Here is a 26,611-nt window from a genome sequence, read left to right as displayed (position 1 = left end):
GTCCCGTACACCTACACGTCACCCACGCTCGCCCGCACCGGGGTAGCGCGGGGGCTGTGTGGATGTGCAGGGCGTCCCCATCCCGATTCCCATCTCAACCTGTCGCGTACTATAATATACATCCCTCTCAAAATGTTCCCTGCGAAAAAAGAATTTAGTTTAGAGATTGTACGTACCTACAACAGAATTAGCCACATTATCTGCATGTTGGTGTAATGTGTCGTCATGTGTGAGGTACATACCATGTACATACAAACACAAATGGCAATATCTTACCAGACCAACTATAATTGCCGCTCTTCCAACTACATCGTAACAATATTTGTATTGCTCGAATGATCAATTTGGACTATGCAATAAATTAGCTAATCATTTTATCAAAACTGTTTTGCCATCTCTATGTCGATATCCTTAAGCCCAGTCGCTATTATTATTAGCACTATATACACATTTATTTATATTTACAAGAGCTGCTCTGCGAATATCTAACGTATGCTATATATCTAACGTATGGAATGTACCTATTACTTATAACTACACTTAATACTGAATCGACAATCTATACACATAGGTTTCCTTTGGTCAATAATGTACTCGTAAAGCGGAAAGCGGATAAATACAGGCGACGATTGTCTCATTTAGTATTAAATGTCTCTGAAACCACATATCTCCGTAATTTATATGATAATATACAAACTACAGGACACTGAGGCTATAATTACGTAAGACGTTAACGACGATGGGAGGGATAGAGCTAACATAATATTATTAAAAGAGGAATATATAAATTTATTTAAGTCCATATAAGATTGTAGATAATATTATTATCTATAATACTTATGAGTAGGGTTTAAATCTAACGGAAAACGTCGTACACAATAAAAATAGCCCCTTTAAAAATAAAATCTATACGTGGTTACAGTTTAAAATTCCAATGAAAGTCCGTTGTAGAGTTACTGGCAATTTCTTGTGTCGTAACGCCTAAATGCATTTGTTTACTGCCACAGTAAAAATTAAAATACGAGTCTTGTTTGTAAACTGTACATATAAACGCAATATTTACAAGAATCAAAAGTTCTCACGCAATAACACCGACACAGTTCCAGCCGAGTTGCTCGGTTCACTTGGCACACGCGACACACTTTACTAAACTGTCACAAAACTCACTATCACTTTGCAATGGTACCGTATACAGTTTGTTGGGTTATATTTCAAATGTAAGTCTTTTTAACCTTCTGTAAGGTTCCACATTTTAAGTCTTTGTCGAGGGATTCTGTGGAGTTACGTAGGTCAAGAGTGCGCTCTTTGCCCAATTCGAGGTGCAGGTTGTCTTGTTTGGCGAGCGGGCATACGTTAGCCACCATGTTGACGTTCTTCGACCTCGGGGGCATGTTGTACCCCGAGTTCACATTTAAAGGAGTCTCTAATGGGCTGAGCCTGAAATCAACATGATTTTGGTTAATACAGTTCAACAAACAATGTGTATACAATAAGGCCAGTAGAAATATGAACTACTAGATATGGTATCTGAATTCGGGAAAATTAATCATTTGGTCTTTCATCTTCATCTAATCGATTGTTTAAAATTAGTTAAAATTAGCTATTTTGTTAGGTCTTGAACAAATCAATTTTTTTCCAGTTTCCTAGTATGTCGAGTATTGCTTAGTGATTAAACTAATTCTGACCTGTTTAAATGGTTGTGTTGTTCATTGAACGGCGAAGTATCCGTAAAAAAAGGATGACGAAATCGCCGAGAGAACAGGTATCCAATAACAAAGCCCACCATGAGAGTCACTAGACACGATGCTACGACTGCTGTTAGCAAAGCTTGTGCACTGTAGATGTTGCCGTCTGCTGCTTCCACCGTCAACAAATCTGTTAAGAAAAGATCATGTATTATTTTTGGATTTTTTAAAAGTTCTCTAAAATAGTCATTTCGAATACTTTTACTAATAACTGTACGACAATTATTTTGTTAGAATTAAATAAATATTAGTGCTCGTAGCGTAGGTTTTTTACTGTTTTCAAAATTCTCGTGATTTTGATCTGGTTACGTCACTTTCGTATTTATGTTGCGCAGCCAACAGTGAATACGTTATGAAATCAATTTGAATTGCACCTACCTGTTTCATGCTTATTATTACTGGAACCTTTATCCTCAGACAAAACGTTTGTTTCCACTACTTCTATAAGGATTTCATTTTGGATATCGTTATTTGGCAGCAGTTGGTTTGTTTCAGATAGTGTCGGCTTCTTCGTTGCTGGACTTCTGCTGTTGTGCCTCTCGCTCGCCAGGAGTGCGGGTAGTTTGTTGCATATGTCAGTCTTTCCGCTCTCGATATTTTGTAAAAATCGTTCCGGGTTTGGGAATTGTCTGTTCCCAACCCAAGAACATTGTTGTTGTTTAGAATCCCACGCACAATGGGGATCTTGTAATGCGACGCATTCTCTGCAAAAATATATTAAGTAAAATAGAGAAATGCCTAGTAGTAGAAGTCTAAATCCGTTATCCGAATTTTAATTTTATCTAATATCTGCACATTGTGGATGTAGGTAGGTATATAATGAAAACAGAATTTTTCTTTTTTTTTAAATAAAGAAAACAAATCATTACATACCTGCATGATTGACTGTTGGTGCAGTGTGATAACGTAACAGCTTTTATCATGTCCCCGGACGCGACGATCAGTTTCTCGGTAGTGAGAGCAACATGCATTTGTTTTATCGGAACACCCGGTGGCAGTACTTGCACTTCAGAAATCACGGCTGTTCTTACGGGATTCCTACTATATTCGTCCATGCTAGAATCGAACACTCCTTCATTAGACGCTACATTGACTGCTTTTATGACTCTACCATCATCAGTGCCGACGTACATCACATCATATTTGTTACCGTTCATCGACTGAACTTGCGGATGGATAGCGATAGCTGAAAATCTGTATTGCAAACTAACTTTTATAAGGATTGGTCGTGCCAAAAATGAAGGGACGCCTCTATTCATTAGTGGATGCGTTTTGATGAAGTTTATTGCAGAGTCTGATAACGTCCTACTGTCTTCTACACAAGCCCCGGGTTGTGGATGGGGCACTTTTTCCTTTGGCAATGGCAACCAATTCGAATTCATACTCTTTTGGCCCTTAAATGGTCCTTCGAAAGCGTCCAAAATATCCCGCATAGCAAAAGCGCATACTGCTGATCCTCCGATTGCGTTTTGTGGTGTTGTAAACACTGCGTAAACTATATCGTTTCGGCTGCTACCACTCCCATAAATGCCATTGATAATTTCGGTAGTTGCCTCTGTAAAAGTATGCACAATTAGTAAAAAAACTGATCGAACCTTTGAATTCAAAGTTATAATTGCATCAATTAAAACTATTGTATTTGAATAGACAAAATAAATTAAGTAGAAGTAAGAAGGATTGGCTAATTAATAAAACTTACGGATTTCATCAAAATAGAACGGATACTCTCCGGGTATCGAGCAGTTCAATCGGGCTTTGAGAAATGAGGTCCATCGATCGTTGAAAGGGTGCGGGCCGCCTTTATCGTTCAAACAAACTCTCGCAACTCGCGAATATACAGCCTGTAAAATAACAATTGATATTAGGTAATTCAAGAAAAACTTATAGATATAAAAACAAAAACAACAGCCTTACAGCCTTTGTTGTGCTTATAGGTATTTATTATACTTTCAATTCTTTCTTTGACTTTATACCATGTAGACATACTTATCTATCATGATAGTATATTATAAATAATTACATATATTATAGATATAGAAATATCCAATAAGCATACAAACAAATTATTCTTTATGTAGGTATGTATAGTAAAATTATCATTTGCATCAAAACTGACCTTTCCACAGTTCATGTACTCCACTGCAGTTTCTCGGTAAAAAAAGTATACGTGGCTCGTAGATGACACAGCTCCAACGAATGAGGGATCGTTCAGCAATCGTAAATCGGAATGTTCAGTTCGTACTGGTTCCCTATATATCAAAGGTTCCGAGCCAGAGAAATCTGCCGCTGTTGCAGTATAAAGTTGTCCGTCTGCAAAAAAATATAAGAAAAATATTAATCATAGTAGCGATACTTCTTTCTGTCCTTATCCCACGCACAATCCGTGCGGGGTCCGCACAATATGTGTCTTCTTCCACTCTCGCTTCTGTCATCCGTCAACGCATCCACCACGTACACGCATATCATCTACGCGATCTTCCTCATGTTTTCCTTCCACAAAAATATTTAAAATTTTATTTCGGATTTAATTATTTAATCGTGTCAGAGATTTTGTATATCCTTGGAACCACACACCGTTACGTTGGTGATTAAAATTTTTGTAGGTATTTAGATAAATTAGTGTAGTAATTCATTCAGAGTCGTGAGTCGGCGCGCTGTTTTGTGGTTTCTATGACTCATTTGAGTCATTAGAGGTTAGAATGTGTTGTGTGGTATTGTGATTATAAGTCTTACAGGGTATTTCGTAATTCACAGCATTATGAGTTACGAAAAAGAGGTTAAAGCAACTCAATCATATTATTTCAATAATCCTTTAAATTGTAATAGAATTATTCAATGCGTTTGCGTTTTATAGAAACATCGAACTTGTTGAGAGACTTGACCATATGTCTTCTAGGAGCTTATTATAATTTAAATAAACGGGCCGAATTGAGAACCACCTCCTTTTTGGAAGTCGGTTAAACATACAATTGCTAATAAATGAATTGCTGAAGTTATTTAAGCCTGGGTGCCGGCCTTCGATAACTCATATCTATTTATAACCTTTAACAAATTCAACCATATTACATATATAATTGCATTTAAATAATACCTACCTATATTTTGTGTTTTAATTGTTATTAAATTTTATGTTAACCCTACGACAAAACCCTACCTACTTTCATGTGGATTGCGCAGCGAAATGTATGTCAATAGCTGTGTGATTTATCAAGACGTATATAAGGTAGCGAAGCGGTGAGTTGCGAATTTTGAAGCCAAAGCCTAATGGGCAAAAAGCAGTCGTAGTTGTAATTTAACAATCATCAAGTCATCCAAGTCATTCGTTCCAATAAAAATGCAACACAATAAAGAATTTACCGGTTTCTAAGATGACTATCATCGCTTTTGTCTTGCTTTTAAGCTTAACTGTAATCCGAGTAGTTAATAAGCATTTGTTTAAGACCGGTACCGTTGTTCTACGTTACTGTCACTCGAATAACAGCACACGGAATCTCAAAGCTGCATAGATTTTGGATGTAACTGTAATGGTAATAAAATCGATCCATATCGAAATTCGCGCGTCGTGCTCGGCACAACCCTCGAGCTAGCGGCGCAGGCGCTGTTTTGTGCCATCTCCGTCAAAGATCATTATGATTTAACAGGAATATAGTTGAGCACGTACAACAAAAACCAGTTACAGTATTTTGTATGCCCTATGCCCTAGCATGTTCCCGGCATTTAACGAGGGTCTGTAGATTTGGTTGATTACAAGGTTTTACATGGAGGGACTGTCATTTGGATATTCGTAACTGGTTAACGATTTTAGACTTATTACTATACAGTTTATCTAGTTCTAGGTGTTCAGGTGCTCGATAGTCTAGTCTAGGTATCATCTAATTAAGTAGGTACAAAGGCTAAATTCGAACCTCTACAGTGGATCACCCTTCCATTTACCGAATTGGTTACAACGTTGCTTACTCAGCGCAATCAACTCATGGGCTATCGCAACTAAGGCACCATAATATGAATATTACGTCATTAATTATAGATATAAAAATTACCAGTGAAAATTGCGGTGGAGTTATGTTGAGGGTTGTACGGGCATCTGCCAGTGCCATCGAATTCTTCGAGGTGGTGGTTCGGTGGGTGTCGTGCATATCTACGGCACATTGGCTTGAAGGCGTTGGTGCCACACACGAGCAGGCGCCCATGAGCTCTTGTTGCTACTCGCAAGTAGTTCTGGCAATCGTCTGCCGACTTCCCTTTTAGCTGGCAAAGTTCTCTGTGGGCATCTGTAGACTGCCATTCTAACCGCTGTAAATAAAAAAAACATTCGAGGTTACATGAATGCGAAAGTGAAACAACAATTTTGGGTACACAAAACATTAATTTGTTTGGGGAATACCCGAAACGTGTGGGAGTAACGACGTAAATGAGCTGCGTTTGATGATGATGAGATAAAACGGAAACCATGATTAATAGGCAATTCTTTATGTACTAGGTATCCACCTACCATATTTTGTTAGTATGTTTTATTATTCGGATGTTTTGAATCATCGTGAAGTTTTTTTTAATTTTTTTTATTCAGATACAAGCAGTCTAAGATGGAAGCGGGCTAACCTGGTATGGCAATTTTTATTAAACCCATGCCCCTTTTGTTTCTACACGGTATCGTACCGAAACGCTAAATCGCTTGGCGGCTACGCCTAGTCATACGGGTTAAAAAGTTTCAGCTTAATTTAATTTCAGTTTGTAGGTACATACTTATTAACTATTGCCGCGAATAGTGCTAGTTATTTACTATAAATTATGTAGATCCGGTCTTGATTGCCATCTTCTTTTTCTTAAATATATAAGAGGAAAAGCCGACTGACTGATCTATCAACGCACAACCTAAACTACTGGACTGTTCGGCCTGGAATTTTGCATGCAGATATCTATTATGACGTAGACATCCGCTAAGAAAGGATATTTGAAAATTCATCCCCTAACGGCGATTACGCACTGCACTTCCATCATCCGAGTTCTATCCGTCGTCCGTGAGAATACCAGCGATTATCTACGACATATGTCATAAGCGCCCATACAAAACAAAAAGGAACGTATTTTTACAGACTCGGATCGGACGAGTGCGTAACCGCCGTAATGGGGTAAAATAGGGGGTTGAAAATGTAGTTCGCCCGGACGAAGTCGCGAGCATTAAGCTAGATTTACAATAATAAACCTGCTGCTTCTTTATGTTACGTTCCTACTTATGTTTTTTTTAGTTGTTTGTACTATGGTATAAATATTAAGCGGTCTGGAGCGGCGATATCACCGTCATGCAATGCGAATAATTTGACAGAATTGCTCCAGTCACGTCATACTTACTTTTTGTGATGGATGTGCACGCGAGGCAAAGTTTACTTATTATATTGACGTCAGAGATCGCTGCCAGATATTTTTTATTTTTAGAAGTCCTACCTATAACCGACCTAGCTCCGGTTCTGTAGCACCACTATGATATTTAAAACGGGTAAGAAATTATGTAGATGGTACTTAGGTATAGACTATCTCTTATGATCATAATATTACGTTTTTAGGTTTCCGTACTCGAAAGGTGCCAACGGGACCCTATTACTAAGCCTGCGCTGTCCGTCCCGACTCCCGTCCATCCGTCCGTCTGTCTGTCAGCGGGCTCTACCTATCTCGTCAACCGTAATAGATAGAGACGTTATAGATAATGACGACCTCCCTGGCGCAGTGGTAAGCGCTGTTATATTGTTAGTGGGAGGTCCTGGGTTCGATTCCCGGCAGAGGTTTGGAATTTGTAATTTCTAATTTTTTAGTCTGGTCTGCTGGTTTGTTGGTTTGTCCTTCAATCACATCGCACCGGAGCAACGGATCAACATGTTTTTTGCATGGGTATAGTTTAAGACCTGGAGATTGACATTTATCCCGGAAAATCATACACACTTCCCTTCCACCACTTCCTTCCCTTCCTTCCTTGTGGGACTTCCCACAGGATTTTTGAAAACCTAAATCCACGCGTATGAAGTCGCGGGCGTCAGCTAGTCTAAATATATAAAAGAATTGACTCACTGACTGATCTATCAACGCACAGCTTAAACTACTGGACGGATCGGGCTGAAATTTGGAAATTTGGCAGATAGCTATTATGACGTAGGCATCCGCTAAGAAAGGATTTTTGAAAATTCAACCCCTAAGGGGGTGAAATAGGGGTTTGAAATTTGTGTAGTCCACCCGGACGAAGTCGCGGGCATCAGCTAGTATAAAACAATTCTAATCGAGACTATTCATAAGCCTTTGTGCGACACTATTGCAACTCATTCATAACACACGCGTTAGTCTCGCACGCAAAGGAATGCAGTAACGTACTCTGTCCGCCTTGTGGCAATATATTATTACTTATTTACTTTACATGCGTGATAATAGCTAATGGCTTGTACAAACAGAACGCGCGACGGTAACGACGTGCGAAGGTAACGTGTCTTAAAGATGCTGAAGCTACATGAGCTAAGCTAAGGTAGGTTGGTAGTTTAGCTCGCGGTATGGTAAGTTATTTCAGGGCTCCTAAACGTAGAAACATATTTTGTATGTTCACTGCAAAGTGCGCGTCATGCGCTTCAAGTAGCTTCAAGTTCTTTGTATACTTTATTTCAGGCGTAAAAATATTATAGACGACAGTAGAGTAAATCAATCTGCGTACAGGTACTTATTAGCCGTATTAGATTTTTGTACATTTCGCGAAACGAGAAGTTGGCTGAAGAACCAGTCGTGTGTTATATTATATTCTTACTATTTGGATTAGTTTTTTTTGCAAGCTACAAAACCCTCGCCCGTTGCCCGGTTTTTTAAATTAAATTAGCAATTTTAGTTCATTAGAAATACCAGACTCAACATCTTCTCTTTTATTTTCTAGACACGCACAAAGCTTGCAAATACTAAATAGATCGATTAAATATCGTCTATTGCGCAGGTTCAAGTGTAGGCTCTATTCGTAACGCGAACTATATTACACATTGTACACGAATTTTACCATCTCATATGCGACCTTGCGAAGATGGCAGCCTGCTGTGGCTCATTGACATACCTCATAGCGAGGTATGAGACAGATCACAGAGGGCAATTTTGTCTCTGATGAGCCCATGGGCGTTGTGCAAGAAGAGCGCCGTTGTGTTCATAAGAGATCTCGGAGCCTCCCAATATCCCACCGAGGGGGTTTTATTAGGTAAAAATCCTACATGACCCCATCGAGAACCCAGGACTTCGGGTATCTAAAGAAGATTTCTAAACTGGATTTATAGTGTAACGTCCTGCTTGCCGCCGCGCGTCACATTCCTTGTGTGTCCAAGACTTTAGAACTTAATCCAGGTCATTGTTTGCGTATAAAAAGACGTCATCATTCAGTAACGTCGGGGGTTTGAGGGTAAAAGCTTTCAGTAGGCACGACTGTGCTTCTTACAACAATAACAATTCTATGTAAAAGCCGCTCGAATTAAAAACAAAATGTAAATTTTAAATACTTAGGTACCTACTTTCAGTGGATTTTTATTTAAATTTATTTTCTCTCTACGTCTTTTACGTTACAATAAACAGTAGGTATGCCGACAAATAGGTCGTAACTAAGAATAAGCAGAGGTAGTGTAGAAGCAACGGGAGCGAATCGAGGCGTTTACGTAAGGTTAGAAACATAAACTAAGGAGCCAACTGCAGCTACGGTTTAGTTCTCTCGATTACAAGTTTACGAAACTACAATCAAGTTTTGATCACTTAGGTTACCATTTTATCACACGCGACACCAACGCTTTTGAAGCAGTTCCTATAGAATACCAATATAATAAATGCGAAAGTGTGTTTGTGTGTTGGTTTATCCTTTATTCACGCCACTACAGAGCAATGGATCGACATAATTTTTTGTAATAGTTATCTGGAGAGTAATAATAAGCAACATATTTTATCTCTGAAAATCAGTGTTTCCACGGAATTTTAAAACCTAAATCCACGCGGTTTTCGTCTATGTAGTTTGTAATATAAGGTATCGTATGAAGGATGTCACATTGCAAAGCGCGGGTAGGAGCCACGCTCCTCCACGCGAATCGCATGCTGTCTTCGCTTTTTATACAGTTCCTTGTATTATAAATCGTACACAAGTACGTGCGCGTTCAGTCTTATCCTGGCGTACAGTTGCCGTCGCGCTTCATGTCAAGTCTTAGGTAACATGGAGAGATGGCATAACACATCAAAAAGCAGTGGGAAAGAAGTATTTATAGCTCACCAAGAGCAGAAGTATAGTACGTGACAGGTTGAGATGACAATCGGAGAGGGAACTCGCCCCGTACCCGCACAGCCCCTGCGCTAAGCCGGTGCGGGCGAGCCCGGGTCACGTGCGAGTGTGCAGGGCGTCCCCCCCGCCTCATACTCCGATTGCCATCTCTACCTGTCGCGTATGGTGTGTTAGTAAAGAGGCCTTAGTTCTGCAGTGGACTGCTCTATCGAATCTAAAAGAAACTCTCAAAGCTCGGGAGCTTTGAGAGTTTCTTTTACAAATAGATATACCAAATAATATAAAATAGTATATATGGATATAATAAACATAACTCACCTGCTCTACATTTTCTGATAAATCGTACAGACTAAGATTGTAGACCATGCTCCTAAAAACAAAGAAAAAATACATACATTAGACAGGTAATTCAGCTGGTTTTAAAATTAAAACACGTGAACAAACAAGTAGGAAGCCATCCTATATTATTGGTACCACTGTAATTATGCAGATGTAGAACCTTTTAGGATATACAGTACAGTCAGTATACATAATGTGCAGTCAGCAACAAAGCTAGGTTTCCCGCCAGCACAAGCGACTATGGACGGGTGCAAACCTAGCTTTGTTGCTGACTGTACATCGACCTTTGGAAGGAGATAGCAGGAGAGAGCGTTGTCCCTGTCGTTGAGACCGACAAAACGTCATATAGGTATGAGTGACAGAGACAACGCTCTAAAAGCCGAAATGTCATTATAAAGGCTGATGTACATTACTTTCTGCCGCGTACTGTACCTAAATATGTACATCTTTTATTTATTTTTTACTAGAAGTTTAGAATGGACTCCCACCTAAAAAGGTATTCAACAAAAACGTGGAAACTGAATTAGCTCCTGTAATAGCCTATTGAATATGTTTTCCAAATAAAACTTTTAAAAAAGAATTTGTCTTAGCAGAACACAATTTTTATGAAATTTTATACGGCCTCTGTAGACTACAGCTTTTTAGTTGACTCGCCCCAGCTTTGTACTGGTGGGCCTAACTACCTAATGTTGAAAAAATTATCGTGAAAAACTTAAAACCGTATTGAATTCCACTAAGAAGATTAGAAGAATACTCAGACAATTATGGATGTATTATAAACAGAATTATTGCTTAAATTAAAAAACCTAAGAAACTTTACATAATTAAATATCCTGAGGAAACCTGCATGCCTGAGTTCTCCAATCTCCATGTTCTCAAAGCTGTGTGAAGTCTGCCAATCCGCATTGGGCCAGCGTGGCACCTTCCTCACTCTGAGAGGAGACCCGACTCAGTAGTGGGCCGGTAATGGGTTGATCATGATGAAGAAACTTTACAACAAAGTGATCGCAATTCACAAAGTAAAGTAGACCAACCTGCCACCGACTAAAATTGAGAAGTCATCTTTGTCTAGAATACGGAAGTGGTTTGGTCCCGTCGTATTGCCCACAAACTGCTCCGGAGTTTCATCGCCTGTAACAAACCAATATAAAGTTCGACTTTACAACATAACAACGTTGCTTCGTAGGAATAAGTATAAAATAGTCACACTCTTTCAGCTTTCAGGAGTTGTAGGGGAGGTCAAAATCTATTATAACAAATTATTAATCTTATAAGATTATTAATATTTACAATTCACAACACAACAACTATTAGTTTTTCTCTTATTTCTAAATTAATTATTATTACAGTCACTTCTTGATTTTTCCGTACTAACACACTTAGGTACGAGTCATTTAATAGGATATCTAATGTAGGTCTATTAATCAGCCGTACAACTAAGTAGTCTGTATGATATGCTTATGATACAAGTTCTAAAAGGATTAGGAGTTGTGACGTAGATTCCGTAGTCCGATTATTTAAACTCAAATTGTGACTTTGGCCAGTATCTACTTAATCCTATTGAGAGCATTCGTATTTCTTTAGGTTAGCAGATGTTTGAGTTTAGTCACAAAATAAGAAGGGTAGCTTAATTTGGGTACGATCTGATTTCCTAGGTAGGAAGTAGGAACAACTAGGTACTATTTATTCTGTTGAAAAAATTTGCAAATACGGCATAATGAAATACTGTAGGTATACACTAATGTAATGTAGGTAATGGGTAGGTAGGCATTCGTCATGTCTACGTTGCCAAAACATAATGCTAATAGTGTTGTAGGATTGTGGCTTGAAGGCAAAAAGGAGAGTCTGTGTTATTGAGGCTCATAGAGCGAAGACAATAATATTATCTCGGTCCAACCCAAGTCGTAACTACACATTTTGCAATATGATTTGTAATCCACTATAAATGGAATCGACTGTAAAAACTTGCGAACTAAAATATAATCGGATTGTAGCAACGTAGGCGTAGACGCAAAAAAAATTCCGTGTCATTGCGCAATTATAATTTTGCAAATATCGGACTGTTTCTGGCTGTTGAAATATCTGTAGAAATCTGGGAGGCGAAAAACGGTGATGTGATATTGTGTCGAGATGCTACAGAAGTCAGAAAGCGATCGGAAATTATTTTATATAAAATATTAAATCCATAAAAAGTAAAAACTGGTCAAGTGCGTGTCACACGCAACAGATAGTCAGTGGTAAACCAAAAAAGAGAATAATTACAAACAAAGTATTTTTAGGGTTCCGTACCTCAAAAGGAAAAAATGAACCCTTACAGGATCACTACATACACAAGGATACACAGACATTTTTTAGATTTATTTACTTTGGGCGGTATTACTTCAACCTTATCATTATCACGATTCTTAGATCGCAGGTTTTCAAGAACATCCGAATACATTGCGATCTTGACAATATGTGTACCATCAATATATTTCCATGATACAGGATTACGATATCACGTATAGTGTGATAATATTAATAGTGTAACAGGCCTCTTAAAAGAAGGGGAAGTGATTGTCTTACCCGCAAGTTTGTTAATGTCAAAAAGGTCTGCGAACTGTCGTGGTCTAAGCCGTCGACTTAAACCGCAGAGCTGACTTGACCTGTATTTTGCGGCAAGTCTACCCCTTCGAATTCTGCCTGTCGGATTTAGTAACAATCCCTTGTGCATTGGATAGTTACCTACATTGTTAAAACGGTTGCAAAATAATATTTATAGGTAAGTACCTAAGTTATCAACCTAGGTATCATGTTATAAATAATTATAATTTTTGCTTTTTAGGGTTCCGTACCTCAAAAGGAAAAACGGAACCCTTATAGGATCACTTTGTTGTCTGTCTGTCTGTCTGTCTGTCCGTCTGTCTGTCAAAAAACCTACAGGGTACTTCCCGTTGACCTAGAATCATGAAATTTGGCAGGTAGGTAGATCTTAGAGCTGACATTTGGGGAAAAATCTGAAAACCGTGAATTTAGGGTTAGATCTCACAAAAACAATTAAATTGTGGTCATGAACTAGTAATTAGTATTTTCAACTTTGGAAGTGAGTGACTATATCAAGTGGGGTATCATATGAAAGGTCTTCACCTGTACATTCTAAAACAGATTTTTATTTATTTTTATGCATCATAATTTTTGAATTATCGTGCTAAATGTCGAAAAAATACGACTGTAATACGGAACCCTCATTGCGCGAGCCTGACTCGCACTTGGCCGGTTTTTATGGTTCCGTAGGAATCTCAAAAGGAAGAAAGGAATCCTTAAAGGATCACTTCGTTGTCTGTCTGTCTGTCCGTCTGTCTGTCTAGAAAACCTATAGGGTACTTCCTGTTGACCTAGGTTACTTAAATACTTAAAGCTTAAACCAGTACTACCTATTATATACTCGTAGGTATTCTGTGCTTTAACTAGGTATCTCTCTTTACAGATAGGCTAAGTCCGCGCTGTTGTCGGGATTCCACTGGGTAAGAGGGTTTTAACAGTAGTTTGAACGCAGGGAATTAAGTGGAATGGATCGTAAATACGACTGATCACCCGCCTGGCGTTGGCAGGTTCCCTTTTTATGCTCCCCTAACATTTACTTCTCACCAACTGTTACTGTGCATTATTAATTGTTTGTTTCACCGACTCGATTTTTCATCATCATCATCAACCGATAGACGTCCACTACTGGACATAGGTCTCTTGTAGGGACTTCAACACGCCACGGTCTTGCGCCGCCTGAATCCAGCGGCACCCTGCGACTTGTCTGATGTTGTCCGTCCACCTAATGGCGGGTCTTCCAAAGCTGCGCCTTTCAGTGCGAAGTTGCTATTTCAGCACCTCTAGAGACCCCTACGTACAAGAGGTACAAGAGATACAACTAATTTCTATCTCTATGATTTGAATGCTCTTTTATTTCGCGCATCGCATAACTAGGTATACCTAATATACTTACAGTTTAGCTCCTAAACGGATTGGTCGGTATTTTTTTCGTTTGTTAGTGGGTGTATCAAGCAATAATAATTGCAGTATTTAAACAGCTTACCATATTTAACATGGATTCGAGCATTGGAATCAGGCATCCACGCTTGTGCGGTGGATGCTAGCAACACCAAGACCGCGCGGGCGACGGCCATATTGTTCAAAACCGATACATTGTAGCCGCCATTTTCACTGCCTCCCCTGTAACAAATAAAGGTTTCATGTTAATTTTCGTCGGTATTTTTTTTCTTTATTTATTTTTGTGAATGGTCCTCTGATTTATTTTTAGGGTTATCAAATGTGTCTGATGTCATAGGTAGTAGGTACTTTAAAGCTTTGTTGACTGTGTTTGAGATGTGTGACTATGAGTTATACTTAATACCATTAGAATAACAATATTATGATAACATACATAGGTATATTCAGAGAAGAAAAAAATTATGGAGCAAAAGAATCACCCTGAGCCATCCCTCTAATCTCTACCTTGCAGAAAAATTACGTAGGCAGTAGACAGTAGACACCCGCTCAGATGAATGCTTTGAGCTGTACCAGGCACATGTCATAATACATAGTTGCAAATCGCTTGGTGGTCAAACCAAGCTTACAAAAAGAGTAAAAAGGAAATTGAACTTTTCCTTTTATAAATATAGAAGACCTAACGGTACTGACTAACCGAATGGTCGCCGGTTCAAACCCCGCCCGTTGCACTATTGTCGTACCTACTCTTAGCACAAGCCTGACGCTTAGTTGGAGAGGAAAGGGGAATATTAGTCATTTAACATGGCTAATATTCTTAAAAAAATAAAAAAAAAACTAAGTAAGTACATATTAATATGAACCTTAAAGTTTCAAACTTATGAAACATTTTCACAGAAATTTTAATTATACAGCTCTAACTATAGGTAAATCTGGACGTATAATTCGACTGCCAGACAAGGTTATTTATATCAAATGAAATGAGAATAACCCGTAACTGTGTCAGCGTTAGCTTAAATGATAAATTGATAATATACCTACCTACGTAAATAAAAAGCTTGCTATCATTTTTTTAATCGATTTTATTACAATGTTTACCTCGCTAATGGTTACTCATAGATATCGAAGTTATCATTATTATTATCTATCTCATTAAATGTGAGTAAACAAACTTGTTATACATTTCTAAGTAGCTATATGAGTATCCACTACCTACGTACTATTCGTGTGAGTACATTTGTAGGGTTCCGTACCTCAAAAGGAAAAACCGGCCAAACCCGAGTCAGGCTCGCGCAACGAGCGTTCCGTATTACAGTCGTATTTTTTCGACATTTTGCACGATTTATTCAAAAACTATGATGCATAAAAACAAATAAAAATCTGTTTAAGAAATGCACAAGTGAAGACTCATATTATGATACCCCGCTTGATATAGTTATCTTACTTCGAAAATTGAAAATACTAATTATTAGTTCATGACCACAGTTTACAGAAGGAAAACATCGAGAGGAAACCTGCATACCTGAGAGTTCTCCAAAATATTCTCAAATGGTGTGTGAAGTCTACCAATCCGCACATGGCCAGCGTGGTAGACTAAGGCCAAAACCTTCCTCACTCTGAGAGGAGACCCCATGCTCTGTAATGAGCCGGCGATGGGTTGATCATGATAATGATGATGATGATACTTAAATAAGAAATCTTTTCAGTAGCTGCAGTTCCACGTAAGATTATTCCGTATTCTGAACATGTGAGACGAGTCTGCTCACTTGGCGATAATTCCCAGCACTTAAACCGAGCATGCCGCAGGCAATCGTGTGATTTAAAATGTACCTACTCCATTTAGTTTTCAGCTTCTTTAAATAGTATCAGTTAATTGTGGCTACGGACTGGAACTTGGGAGCTAGTTCAACCTTCCTTATAATAATAAAGAAGAGTTAATCTATGTACATGCTGTTCTCTACATAATACTGAATTGATATTCTTGCATTAGTTTTACCTACCGATGAATTATTATAATTTTTATGGATGAGATTCAATAACAATATGTAAGTATCTAAGATGACTGCAATACAGATTTTTAAGACATCAATTATTTCAGTTGTATTTTTTTAAATTGATTATGATGAATAGTTTATCAAAATGCGGATAAAACTTTATAGTGAAACAGAAATATCCATACTAATAATATTAATGCGAAAGTGTGCCTTTCACGGCCCATCCGTTCAACCGATTTTGACGAAATTTGGTACAGAGATAGCTTGGATTCAGAGGAAGGACATAGGCTACTTTTTATCCCGAAAAATCAGAGTTCCAATAGGATTTAAAAAACCTAAGTCCACGCGGACGAAGTCACGGGCATCATCTAGTATCTAATGACACTGATAGACGCTTCGAAGACTAGACTAAGGTCATCGAAATAATATACGAGTAGGTACCTACTAGGTAGGTTTTCCGAAACTTGGTTTTAAAGTTGTTAAGAAAACCAATCGCAACACAATTTTATGCAAACAACAAAGCTTTTAAAAGTCATTCCCTTGCATCTGATGTTATCTAAATATGTAAAAGGAAAAGGTGACTGACTGATTGACTGACTGACTGACGGGACTGATCTATCAACGCACAGCTCAAACTACTGGACGGATCGGGCTGAAATTTGGCATGCAGATAGCTATTATGACATAGGCATCCGCTAAGAAAGGATTTATGTAAATTCAACCCCTAAGGAGGTGAAATAGGGGTTTGAAATTTGTGTAGTCCACGCGGACGAAGTCGCGAGCATAAGCTAGTTCAAAAATAAAACCGGTCACTAAATTTGTTAGTAGACGTATTAATCTGTATTCAGAGCATGCAAAATGAATTCGCTGGCTTGGCGATAATTCCTCCATACGACCAGACTCCTGTATGCATCGAGCTTCGGAATCCTCCCATTCTAGTTTTTACATTGACTATCTTTCTGGTCGTGAGAAACTTAACCGAGCAGTGTTTTTTATTTTTTTTACGCATCAGGCAATTTACTGTAGGTTTACTTTTTTCTGTGGACAACTCGTTAATGATCTCGGGATATAATGAACAAGACGTGAGAATTCATTATAGTTCTAGTAGGTAGGTACTATTTATCAAAAAATTAGTCGTTAGAATAACTAGGCACTATAGCTTGAATGAAATGATGTGTGGATTGCAAAAATATGTACTTATTTAATTTTGTGTGGAGAAACAAATAAATTATTATGCCTAAAGCTCATTTCACACTACGGGATATAATACATCCATTACAGTCCGGTCAAATTAGTCATTCAAGGTTACAATAATTCGCATAGAGCTAAAAATGTTAGGAAAACTAATATTGACCGCACTATATAATATAATTTATATCCCGTGGTGTGAACTGAGCTTTATATTTCTGTATAAGTACATATAAATTAACACATTATATACATATATGATATTTCTATGCAGATATATTGTAATTATGTCCTGCTCAAATCCTACTCGTATCATAAAGGAGTACAGTCAACAGACCAGACAAGAATGACTATAGACGATTCGAGGCCACTTGCAAATAAAATGACTTAGGTAGGTACCTATATATTTTTGTGTACCCTTTGATTAATACAATATTTTATACTTATATATGTATAAAAGGATGGCACTTAATGCAATATCAAAAAGGGTTGTAAGTTTTTAATGTAACAGCAGGCAGCCATGATGCAGGACAGCGGCGCTGCGCAGATGTCGCACAAAAGGAACTGGGGGCGTGGATAATGTAATATTTCCTACCCGTTATTGGACTTTCAGATTCACTCTCGGCCCAAAATAGTAATTCGATAGTATTACGTCGCTCGGCTAACGGCGTTGGCATAGTTTGCTAAGTTAATGCCCCGGCCTGCGTTACATTACGCCCGCTAAGGCAAACCTGTAACTTATCGGCACTCGATCTGGCGGCACAATTACTCGACTTAACAAAGGAGCTGTTATCACAAACATCGACACCGACTTGCTAATATTGTAACATATTATAATATTATTGAACCTAACCGGTCTTATAAATATAGTACATCTTGATTTTTAGGGTTCCGTACCTGAGGGTTGTCAACGGTAACCTATTACTAAACGTCCGCTGTCCGTCTGTCTATCAGCGTGCTGTATCTCGTAACCGTAATAGGTAGAGAAAGAATATGCCGCTATAAGTGACAATAAACAATAAAAAATTCAAAATGGCCGCAATGAAAATTTAAAAAAAATCTAAAAAAGTGTTATTTCTTGTACGATGGTACGGAATTAAATGATTTTTTCTTTTTCTTTGGAGTCATGAAAGTAGATCATCGTATGTAATGAAACAAATAAATTCTTTGAAGGACGTTCCAAAATACAAAGGCGATAAAATTTTGAGCAAAACGAACAACAGAATGTCACGAAATACCTATAAGTCCTTTATAACACAAACGCTGAATATAAATGAAAATAAAAAAGTAACGAAGACATTCGTATGCATATTAAAGGGAAAGGGGTAACGCTCCTATTGAATCATAAATATGTAAACCCATACATTGGGTGGGGCAAGAAAGTAACATTTGACTTGTTGGATGTTATGTCACGTGTTTGGACTTTTGGAGTAGTGATGCGGACCCATCGAAACCAGCAAGTGAACTCATTGTGAGAGTCGTTGACTTATGGATGTTTATGTAAACTTCAACACCTATAGATGTGGCTAATTTTTATTGCCATCCTAGTTCACGAGATACGTAGGTACCCATTAAGTACTCGATTCTAGCTTTCCAGTAATCCGTTTCTAATGACTTTAGTTACCAAGACCTGTGTTTTTTTCACTTAAGTCTGAATAGTAGGTAAAACTTGCGGTAATAACTGGATATTAATGTTAGGCTGCTGGATAATAAGATTCGTACAGCGTTTATTACTAGTCGAACCATATTCAACATCATCATCAGCCTGTGGACATCCACTGTTGGACTTGGGTCTGCCCATCTAGCTGTATAATAATTCATCCAGCGAATTTCGACAGCGACAGCGAAATGTAAAATAGTAAAGTAACAAATATTTGTATCTACATAGCTGTTGTAAGTAATGTGGAAAAATATAATTCATTCATTCATATAATTAATTAAGACTGAATTTAAGTTCTAACCGACAAAGAAAAAATGAGCTACCCATATATGTGAAGTTTCCCACTAATGCAAGTTTTATATCGGCTTCTCAACCGGATTACGCTTGCATGCGTATAGCGTGACCAAGGCAGACCTATAATTATGTAGATGTGGTTGACATCCGAGCCCGCAATGGGCTGTGGTGTTGAGACCTACCCGATCCCACGCTATGCGGGAAGCTGCGGTTATCATATATTACATTATCTACTCTACAACAATTAAGGGTTGAACTTGAAGCATCGATAAACATAGATATAAAAACTAAAATTATTTCTTGAAAATCGGAAGTGAACGCTCAACTCAAAAGTACCTCCATTTTCTTGGATTGGTCAAAAGTAAAAGCCGTATATTCAAAATAAGTAAGCACCATTGTACACTAATGAAATGTGTCAATTATTGTATTTGTAAGATAGTTGATGTAATTTTGATAAATTAACCATGCGCACTTAAAAATTAAAACTAAAACTACCAGAGTTCCAAACGCACTGGTCTGAAAAGAAGTCCACAAGAAACTCAACCGGGTGTTCTTTTCATTATCACTATGTCACACTATTACTCAAACGTTAAAACTTATTACAACTATCAAAGATGTTAAAGCAATTCATTCCCAAGCCTTCTTAAAATTTAAATAATCCTTTACATTTGTAATAGAATAAAAAAATTCAATAAGTTTACGGTTTATAAAATTTTGAACTTGTCGAGAGATATCTCCAATATGTCTTCTAGGAGCTTATTATTATTTTAAACAGAAAGTTTTTTATTTAGGACAACTTTTATAATTTTATTTTACCGAGATGAAACAGGTCTTATCCGAGGTTATCTTTAACTCGTTACTCTACATTTAAAATCGATTTTATTTATTTTTACGGCTTTAAAATTTTGTTTACTTTTAATATTTTCATTTGGTGCAAATTATTACCAACATCCTTTTCTACTATTTGCATGAAAAATCGACTAAGATTATGGACAGTACATACATAAAAGCAGCTTGTCACCATTTTTTTTACCTAAGCCTTATATCAGCGCATAATTTATTTTTATTACAGCTTCTGGCGATGTCAGACGTGAAATGTATGGCATATATACATGTGTATACATATACATGTGTAAACGGACGTGCATTGGATAGCGGATAACTACATACGTGTTGGGATTCGAAAAGGATTTAATGGAGATCGTCAATCACGCATAAAACATTAATGTATTATTGTTATCTTCCATAGGAAAAGCACAACATTTTTTATTATATACTAGATGTTGCCCGCAACTTCGTCCGCGTGGATTTGCCTTTCCGGGATATTAAAATGCCTATGTCAATTTTCAGGACGCAAACTACATACCTCTGTACCAAATATCATATAATGATTAAACGGATGGGGTCTTTAAGTATTCCGTGGGAACTCTGATTTCTGGTATAAAAAACAGCCTATGTCCTTCCCCGGGATGCAATAACTATCTCTGTACCACATTTCGTCAAAATCGGTTGAACGGATGGACCATGAAAGGCTAGCAGACAGACCGACACACTTCCGCATTTATAATAAGTATAGTATGGATATGGATATCATATTAGTATGGATTTTAAGCAGAGGCCAAATTGTAATTGCCCACTATGAATTTAAAAAAATGTTTAGTTATGGGATCACCAACCTATTCCTGGTGCGAGGTGTGAACTCGCATACGAAGGGTTCCGTATCTTCCGTTCCAATATTGTGTCACGTTTTCACACTAGTTATGTACCTACTTTTTGATTTATAGGGTTCCGTACCTCGAAAGGAAAAACGGAACCCTTATAGGATCACTTTGTCTGTCTGTCTGTCTGTCAGTCAAGAAACCTACAGGGTACTTCCCGTTGACCTAGAATCATGAAATTTGGCAGGTAGGTAGGTCTTATAGCAGACATTCGGGGAAAAATCTAAAAACCGTGAATTTTTGGTTACATCACACAAAAAAAAAATTGTGGTCATGAACTAAAAAATAGTATTTTCAATTTTCGAAGTAAGATAACTATATCAAGTTGGGTATCATATGAAAGGGCTTCACCTGTGCATTCTAAAACAGATTTTTATTTATTTTTATGCATCATAGTTTTTCAATTATATTGCTAAATGTCGAAAAAATACGACTGTAGTTCGGAACCCTAGTTGCGCGAGCCTGACTCGCGCTTGGCCGGTTTTTTAAATTTGCATGGCGGTCATTTTGAAATTCGCCATCTTGGTTTTATCTCTTGTTATAGCTAAAATAGATTACACTCTGTGAAAACAACTCTACTTAATACCGTTCATGAGATACAGCCTGCAGACAGACATACTGATGGACAGCGGAGGCTTAGTAATATGGGCCCGTCGGAACCCTAAAAAGTGGACACCCTGCAACCCTATCGATCAATCTTGTCAAAGAAGTACCTAGTAGGAATTAATCAAACTTTCTCTCTCTTACATTTTAGCGTACCTAACGTACTTATATGCAGTACGGAACTTACGGTAATTTGTAGGATATGTTCATACCGGTTTGCTATCTTTACGGCAACAATTTCCATTATCTTGACACGGCGTGATATATGCGCAATAACCCAGGATGTTGATAATAATGTACCCATTCATTACGTATTTCATTTACTAACCGTGGTACCTAATTATCTACTTAGAGCTATTTATAAATTCTGCGGAAGGAATCGCTTGAGTGAATCATCGACATTAAATTATTATTATCAACCTACTACAAATTCTTGAAATACTATAGGTACCTACACTTACTATGTAAATGATACTCGTATTTTACGACATATCTAATTGTAATATTGTTTTAGGTATGATTTATTTTACGCCATGCAATTCCTTGCATGGGCAATAATAGTAATAGTTAATTAAATATTTAAACGTTTCTTTTTTAAAGGTCGCATTCGACATCAGTGGTAGCTTTGCTTTCACCGTGTCAGTAGAACGGACTTGTCTCTAGTGGTTATGGTCTAGGCGCGTTTTGGGGTCGTGTTAACAAACCAGTTAGCGTCTGGTTCTGCTTCGACTGCAACGTTACAAATCTCACGCTTCGATACGATATATTATGTATTCCTACTTTTTCTTAATATGTCCGCAATTCCACCCGCATCTAAGAGTTAGTTTTTTTAAATCGGGTGGGAGTTTATTGTAGTTTACTATAAATATTTTTTTTTTACTAAGTAGCTGTATAGATACCTACTTATTTTCCTTAGTTTTGAGGGAATTAGATTTTTTTAGAGATCCTGATTACTGATTTTCTGGAGGAGAATCCCTGCAAAGAGCTCCCTACCAGCAATCTCAGACAACTCTGATTTTTTTTAATGAATCTAAGAATTTGTTAGTCTAACAGACTAGTATTAACATCCACGCAGAGACACAGCCTTTTTTTGTCTCAATTTCTAATGTCTAACAGAATATGAACTGTTAACCTTTTAGAATCTCGTAAAATTTATCATTATTAAAAGACTGCGATAGTCCTTAATCACTCATCATTATTGAGTGAGTAGCCACTTCATGTGAATAACAATCAATAAATGACGGTAACTATTAATGAATATTATTACTGGGAATACGATTTAAATAAACAATGATTTCAGCTTAAGCAGTAGACTTCCATGATTTCTTTGATGAAGATTTTAAAATTTTAACAATTAATTAAGTACGAGTTACACCTAAATTCTAAAATGAAAATCTTAGATAGACCTAAGTAGTAACATTAAACATTCCTTTTTCTAGTCACAATTTTTTTGTATCTCTCTATCTGTGTCGATTCCTCATTGCTGAGGGTATTGACCTTGTTCAATCAGTTACATATTTAATAGTAGCAGGCGTTTTCTTGGGTATAATAATGCGATTCCCAGGTCCTTCCATATATATGACTCGATCGGGAGTAGATAGGAACTATTTCAACTTTGGTTTTCACGATCATTACTATCAGATGTTAGTGATGTAAAGAGTTTTCACGATCATTGTTATCAGATGTTAGAGATAATAGGAGCCAAGGGCGGATCCAGCTATGGTGCCAGGGGGGGGTCAGATAGTCGTGGTCAAGTCACAACATCTCGACCTCTTGCGACAGGTCGAGTTGGTAATCGGGGTATGACGAGCGGGGGTTGGGGGGGGGGACACCCCGCACACCCGCACGCAGGGCCGTCTTTAACCTATTGGAGGCCCTGGGCACATTAGAATAACGGGGCCCCTATGATCTTGACAGACTAGGTACTATTTTCTTTGAATAGGCAAAGAAAGCAGATAAGTCACGTTCTAGACGTATTATAAATGCGAATGTTTCTATCTATTTGTTATCTTTTCAAAGTCCATATTCTAAATCAAAATTTGGTACTATTCAGAGATAGTTTACACTCGGAAACGGCTTTTTATCCCGGAAAATTAAAGGGTTCTCACGGAAATTTTTAAAAACTAAATGTATGTGGACGAAGTTGCGGGCATCAACCAATATAAAGTAAAAGCGCGAGCTAAGCGAGCGCGAAATTTTTCATATATTTACGAAAAAATCATAAGGTAGCTACTAATATTATAAATGCGAAAGCGTGTCTATCTACTTATCTGTTACCATTTGACGGTCTATCTTTTTGACCAGGTACTACACAGAAAGCTTTCATACCGGAAACCTGCATACACTTTTTATGTGGAAAATCAAAGAGTTCCTACGGTTTTTTGAAAACCTAAATCAATGCGTACAAGGTTGCGGGCGGGCAACAATTAATACAGAGCAAAAGCGCGAGCAAAGCGAGCGCGAAATTTTCTGTCTGACTATCATCTTGTTAGGTACTTTTCACGGCCAAATGTAGGTAGGTAGGTACTACTCAGTGATAGCTTGCATCTCGGAAGGGATTTTTAATCTTAGTGAACAGGACGTGCGAGCGAAGCGAGCGCAAAATTTATGACATTATTTACAAAAAAAAGAAAAGATAAATGTCAGAAATATTGTATTACGATATAGATAAATACCAGAAATTTTGTACTAAAAACTATAAAGTCATCTGTTGTATAAAGAATAGTTCTATTATCTTTAGGGGTCCCCAGATGCAACGAGCGCTTGGATAATAAAAACTTTACTATAAATAATAAACGTAAAGGACCAATCCGACCAATACATTATAGGTAGGTATATAATACATATTATTTTTTACTTTGAGAGGTTTTTACTGTCGGGAATTTTTTAAAAAGTGTGAAAAAGAATGAAATGTTCTATCATTTGCGTTATCAGTAAAGACAATAAAGATCGGATATAAGTCAGTCTTGACTATTTAACAATCTCTACGGTCCTTTGTTTGAGATGGCTTTTTTGACCGTTGATTTTATCGAAATATCGTTTTTGGGTATTAAAATATCGGTTGGTCTGTCATAGTTTGGTGATCTGGCAGGGACTACTGGGCCCCAATCGATCGTGGGCCCTGGTCAAGTGCCGTGTGATGTTCTTCAATCATTGAAGAACGTCACACGAAATGTGACATCTCGATGAAAGGTAGCGGTGACGCGGTAAAATTCAAATTTTGGATGCGTTTGTTCGCAAGAACATAATGTTTTTGCCATCATACAATTGATTAAGTATTGAAAGAACTTACATAAAATCTAGGTATATAAAAATATAAAAAACATTATGTTTAACAATTTTAATTAGTGGTCCACCTAGGTCCTGACCCCCATGCCCCCCCCCCCCCCCCCCCCCCCCTGGATCCGCCCTTGATAGGAGCCCACGGTTTAACATGCTCTGAGAAGGCACGGAAGAAACGAAAAGGGCAAATTCGGAACTCCAAATTCGGTCACTTTTCAACTGATATAATTACCTATAGGAACGTACATAATAACCTATAGGTGAACAAAGCGCTGCTGTAGCGCTTTTGACTACAACTCACCCCGCGGCGCGTTGACTCGTCCGTGTCCGGGGAGCGGACCCACCAATTGCTAGCTGTCGGAACCCCATATCGTTTGATAAAATAGGACAAATTGTAGGAATCTTATCCCTGAATACTCATATTCATTTATTTTGCATTCCAGTATACATAATAATTTTTATATATCGCAGATCATTATAATATTCAGCTATACAGCTGAATTCTAAAAAATCTTTAATACTATTTACTCTATTACACAATCCCTCAGTTTTTCCAGCGCGAAATTAAGTAGTGACTTTTCTAAAATATGTATTTAAGTCTAATTAGCTACCTACACACGTGTGATACGGAAACAGCAAATTAACTACTATATCCAGATATACAAACTATGACAGTTAGATGTACTAACCCAGCCTCAAAATATTAGCATATTTGTTTAGAGCTGAAATTAAAATTAACAGTTAGGTAGGTATTTCATATTCAATCTAATGCCCGCTCTTCATCTTCTTCCACGATAATGTGCGAAAGCTCTTGAATATACCTAGTACCTCTATACGTGCCTATAGTCTATACTCTGTGAACGGTGGGAAACAACATTTTTTTCAAGGGTTTTTACGCCGTGGTACGCATTTGATGAATTTGATTGTTTTTAAGTCTAAATTTTATTGTGACTTACAAAGGCTGGATGACGTGAGACGCAAGAATTTCTATGCATTAGATAAGCTATGAATGAACGATAATGTTGACTGTAAAGTTTGTGATTTGAATTCGTATTCAGTTCCTGCGTTTAAAAAAAACAAAGTTTAAATAAACGTCCCGAGAAGTAGGAATTCATGGTGTTATTAGCCGCGTGTCAACAATACATGCACTCTCCTTCTCCCCTACTCTACATCTAGAGCTTTTTGTCGTAATCTGCCATGCTGGACTGTAAATTATTAACTTGAAAATGGACCTACCTAGATAGCCAAATTCACCGTCTGCAAAATCCAAATACACTATTTTCCAACAGACAGGTCATCCCATAAAAACAAAGTTTTCACAGACACAAATTAATTATCATCACAATCTTGACTGAAACACAGATACAATGTTCACTGAACACATCGATATCGCAGATCACAGACTCCTTGAACACAGACCGGTTGCCAGTCTGAAGTGTTACGTGTCTTGTTTAATGTTTACAGTTGGCGCTGGACGCCGATTTCAAAGTTTGCCGCTAGTTCAATACACGAACGTACACCCGCGACGCACTCGACTACGGCAC

At 37.7% G+C, this 26,611-nt stretch overlaps 1 protein-coding gene across 2 annotated transcripts; it reads right to left on the bottom strand.

The window, feature by feature from the left end:
* Positions 1 to 305: 305 nt before the first annotated feature.
* LOC117992222 (semaphorin-1A-like) lies at positions 306 to 26,611 on the bottom strand. 2 transcript variants are annotated; one of them, XM_069503622.1, is made up of 11 exons: positions 26,300 to 26,611; positions 14,417 to 14,548; positions 11,385 to 11,481; positions 10,330 to 10,381; positions 5,786 to 6,038; positions 3,862 to 4,055; positions 3,445 to 3,586; positions 2,619 to 3,300; positions 2,124 to 2,449; positions 1,686 to 1,875; positions 306 to 1,437 (listed from the first exon to the last, which is right to left on the bottom strand). In XM_069503622.1, exons 2-11 carry the CDS (start codon positions 14,505 to 14,507, stop codon positions 1,212 to 1,214), a joined length of 2,253 nt encoding a protein of 750 aa, XP_069359723.1. In that variant the 5' UTR covers positions 14,508 to 14,548; positions 26,300 to 26,611; the 3' UTR covers positions 306 to 1,211. The 2 variants fall into 2 exon arrangements, with proteins under 2 accessions (XP_069359723.1, XP_034835774.1); XM_034979883.2 differs by having other exon boundaries at positions 14,417 to 14,553; positions 26,304 to 26,610.

This window comes from Maniola hyperantus, chromosome 2 (assembly GCF_902806685.2).
Source record: "Maniola hyperantus chromosome 2, iAphHyp1.2, whole genome shotgun sequence".
In the NCBI taxonomy this organism is placed as follows: Eukaryota; Metazoa; Arthropoda; class Insecta; order Lepidoptera; family Nymphalidae; genus Maniola; species Maniola hyperantus.
This window is presented reverse-complemented; position numbering and strand designations above follow the sequence as displayed.

Excerpts from the sequence above, each read along its gene's own strand:
- LOC117992222 (XM_069503622.1), bottom strand. The coding sequence starts at position 14,507 with ATGGCCGTCGCCCGCGCGGTCTTGGTGTTGCTAGCATCCACCGCACAA. Across the intron at positions 3,301-3,444 it reads GTTCTATTTTGATGAAATCC|AGGCAACTACCGAAATTATC; the intron begins GTAAGTTTTATT and ends ATACTTTTACAG. Across the intron at positions 2,450-2,618 it reads ACCAACAGTCAATCATGCAG|AGAATGCGTCGCATTACAAG; the intron begins GTATGTAATGAT and ends ATATTTTTGCAG.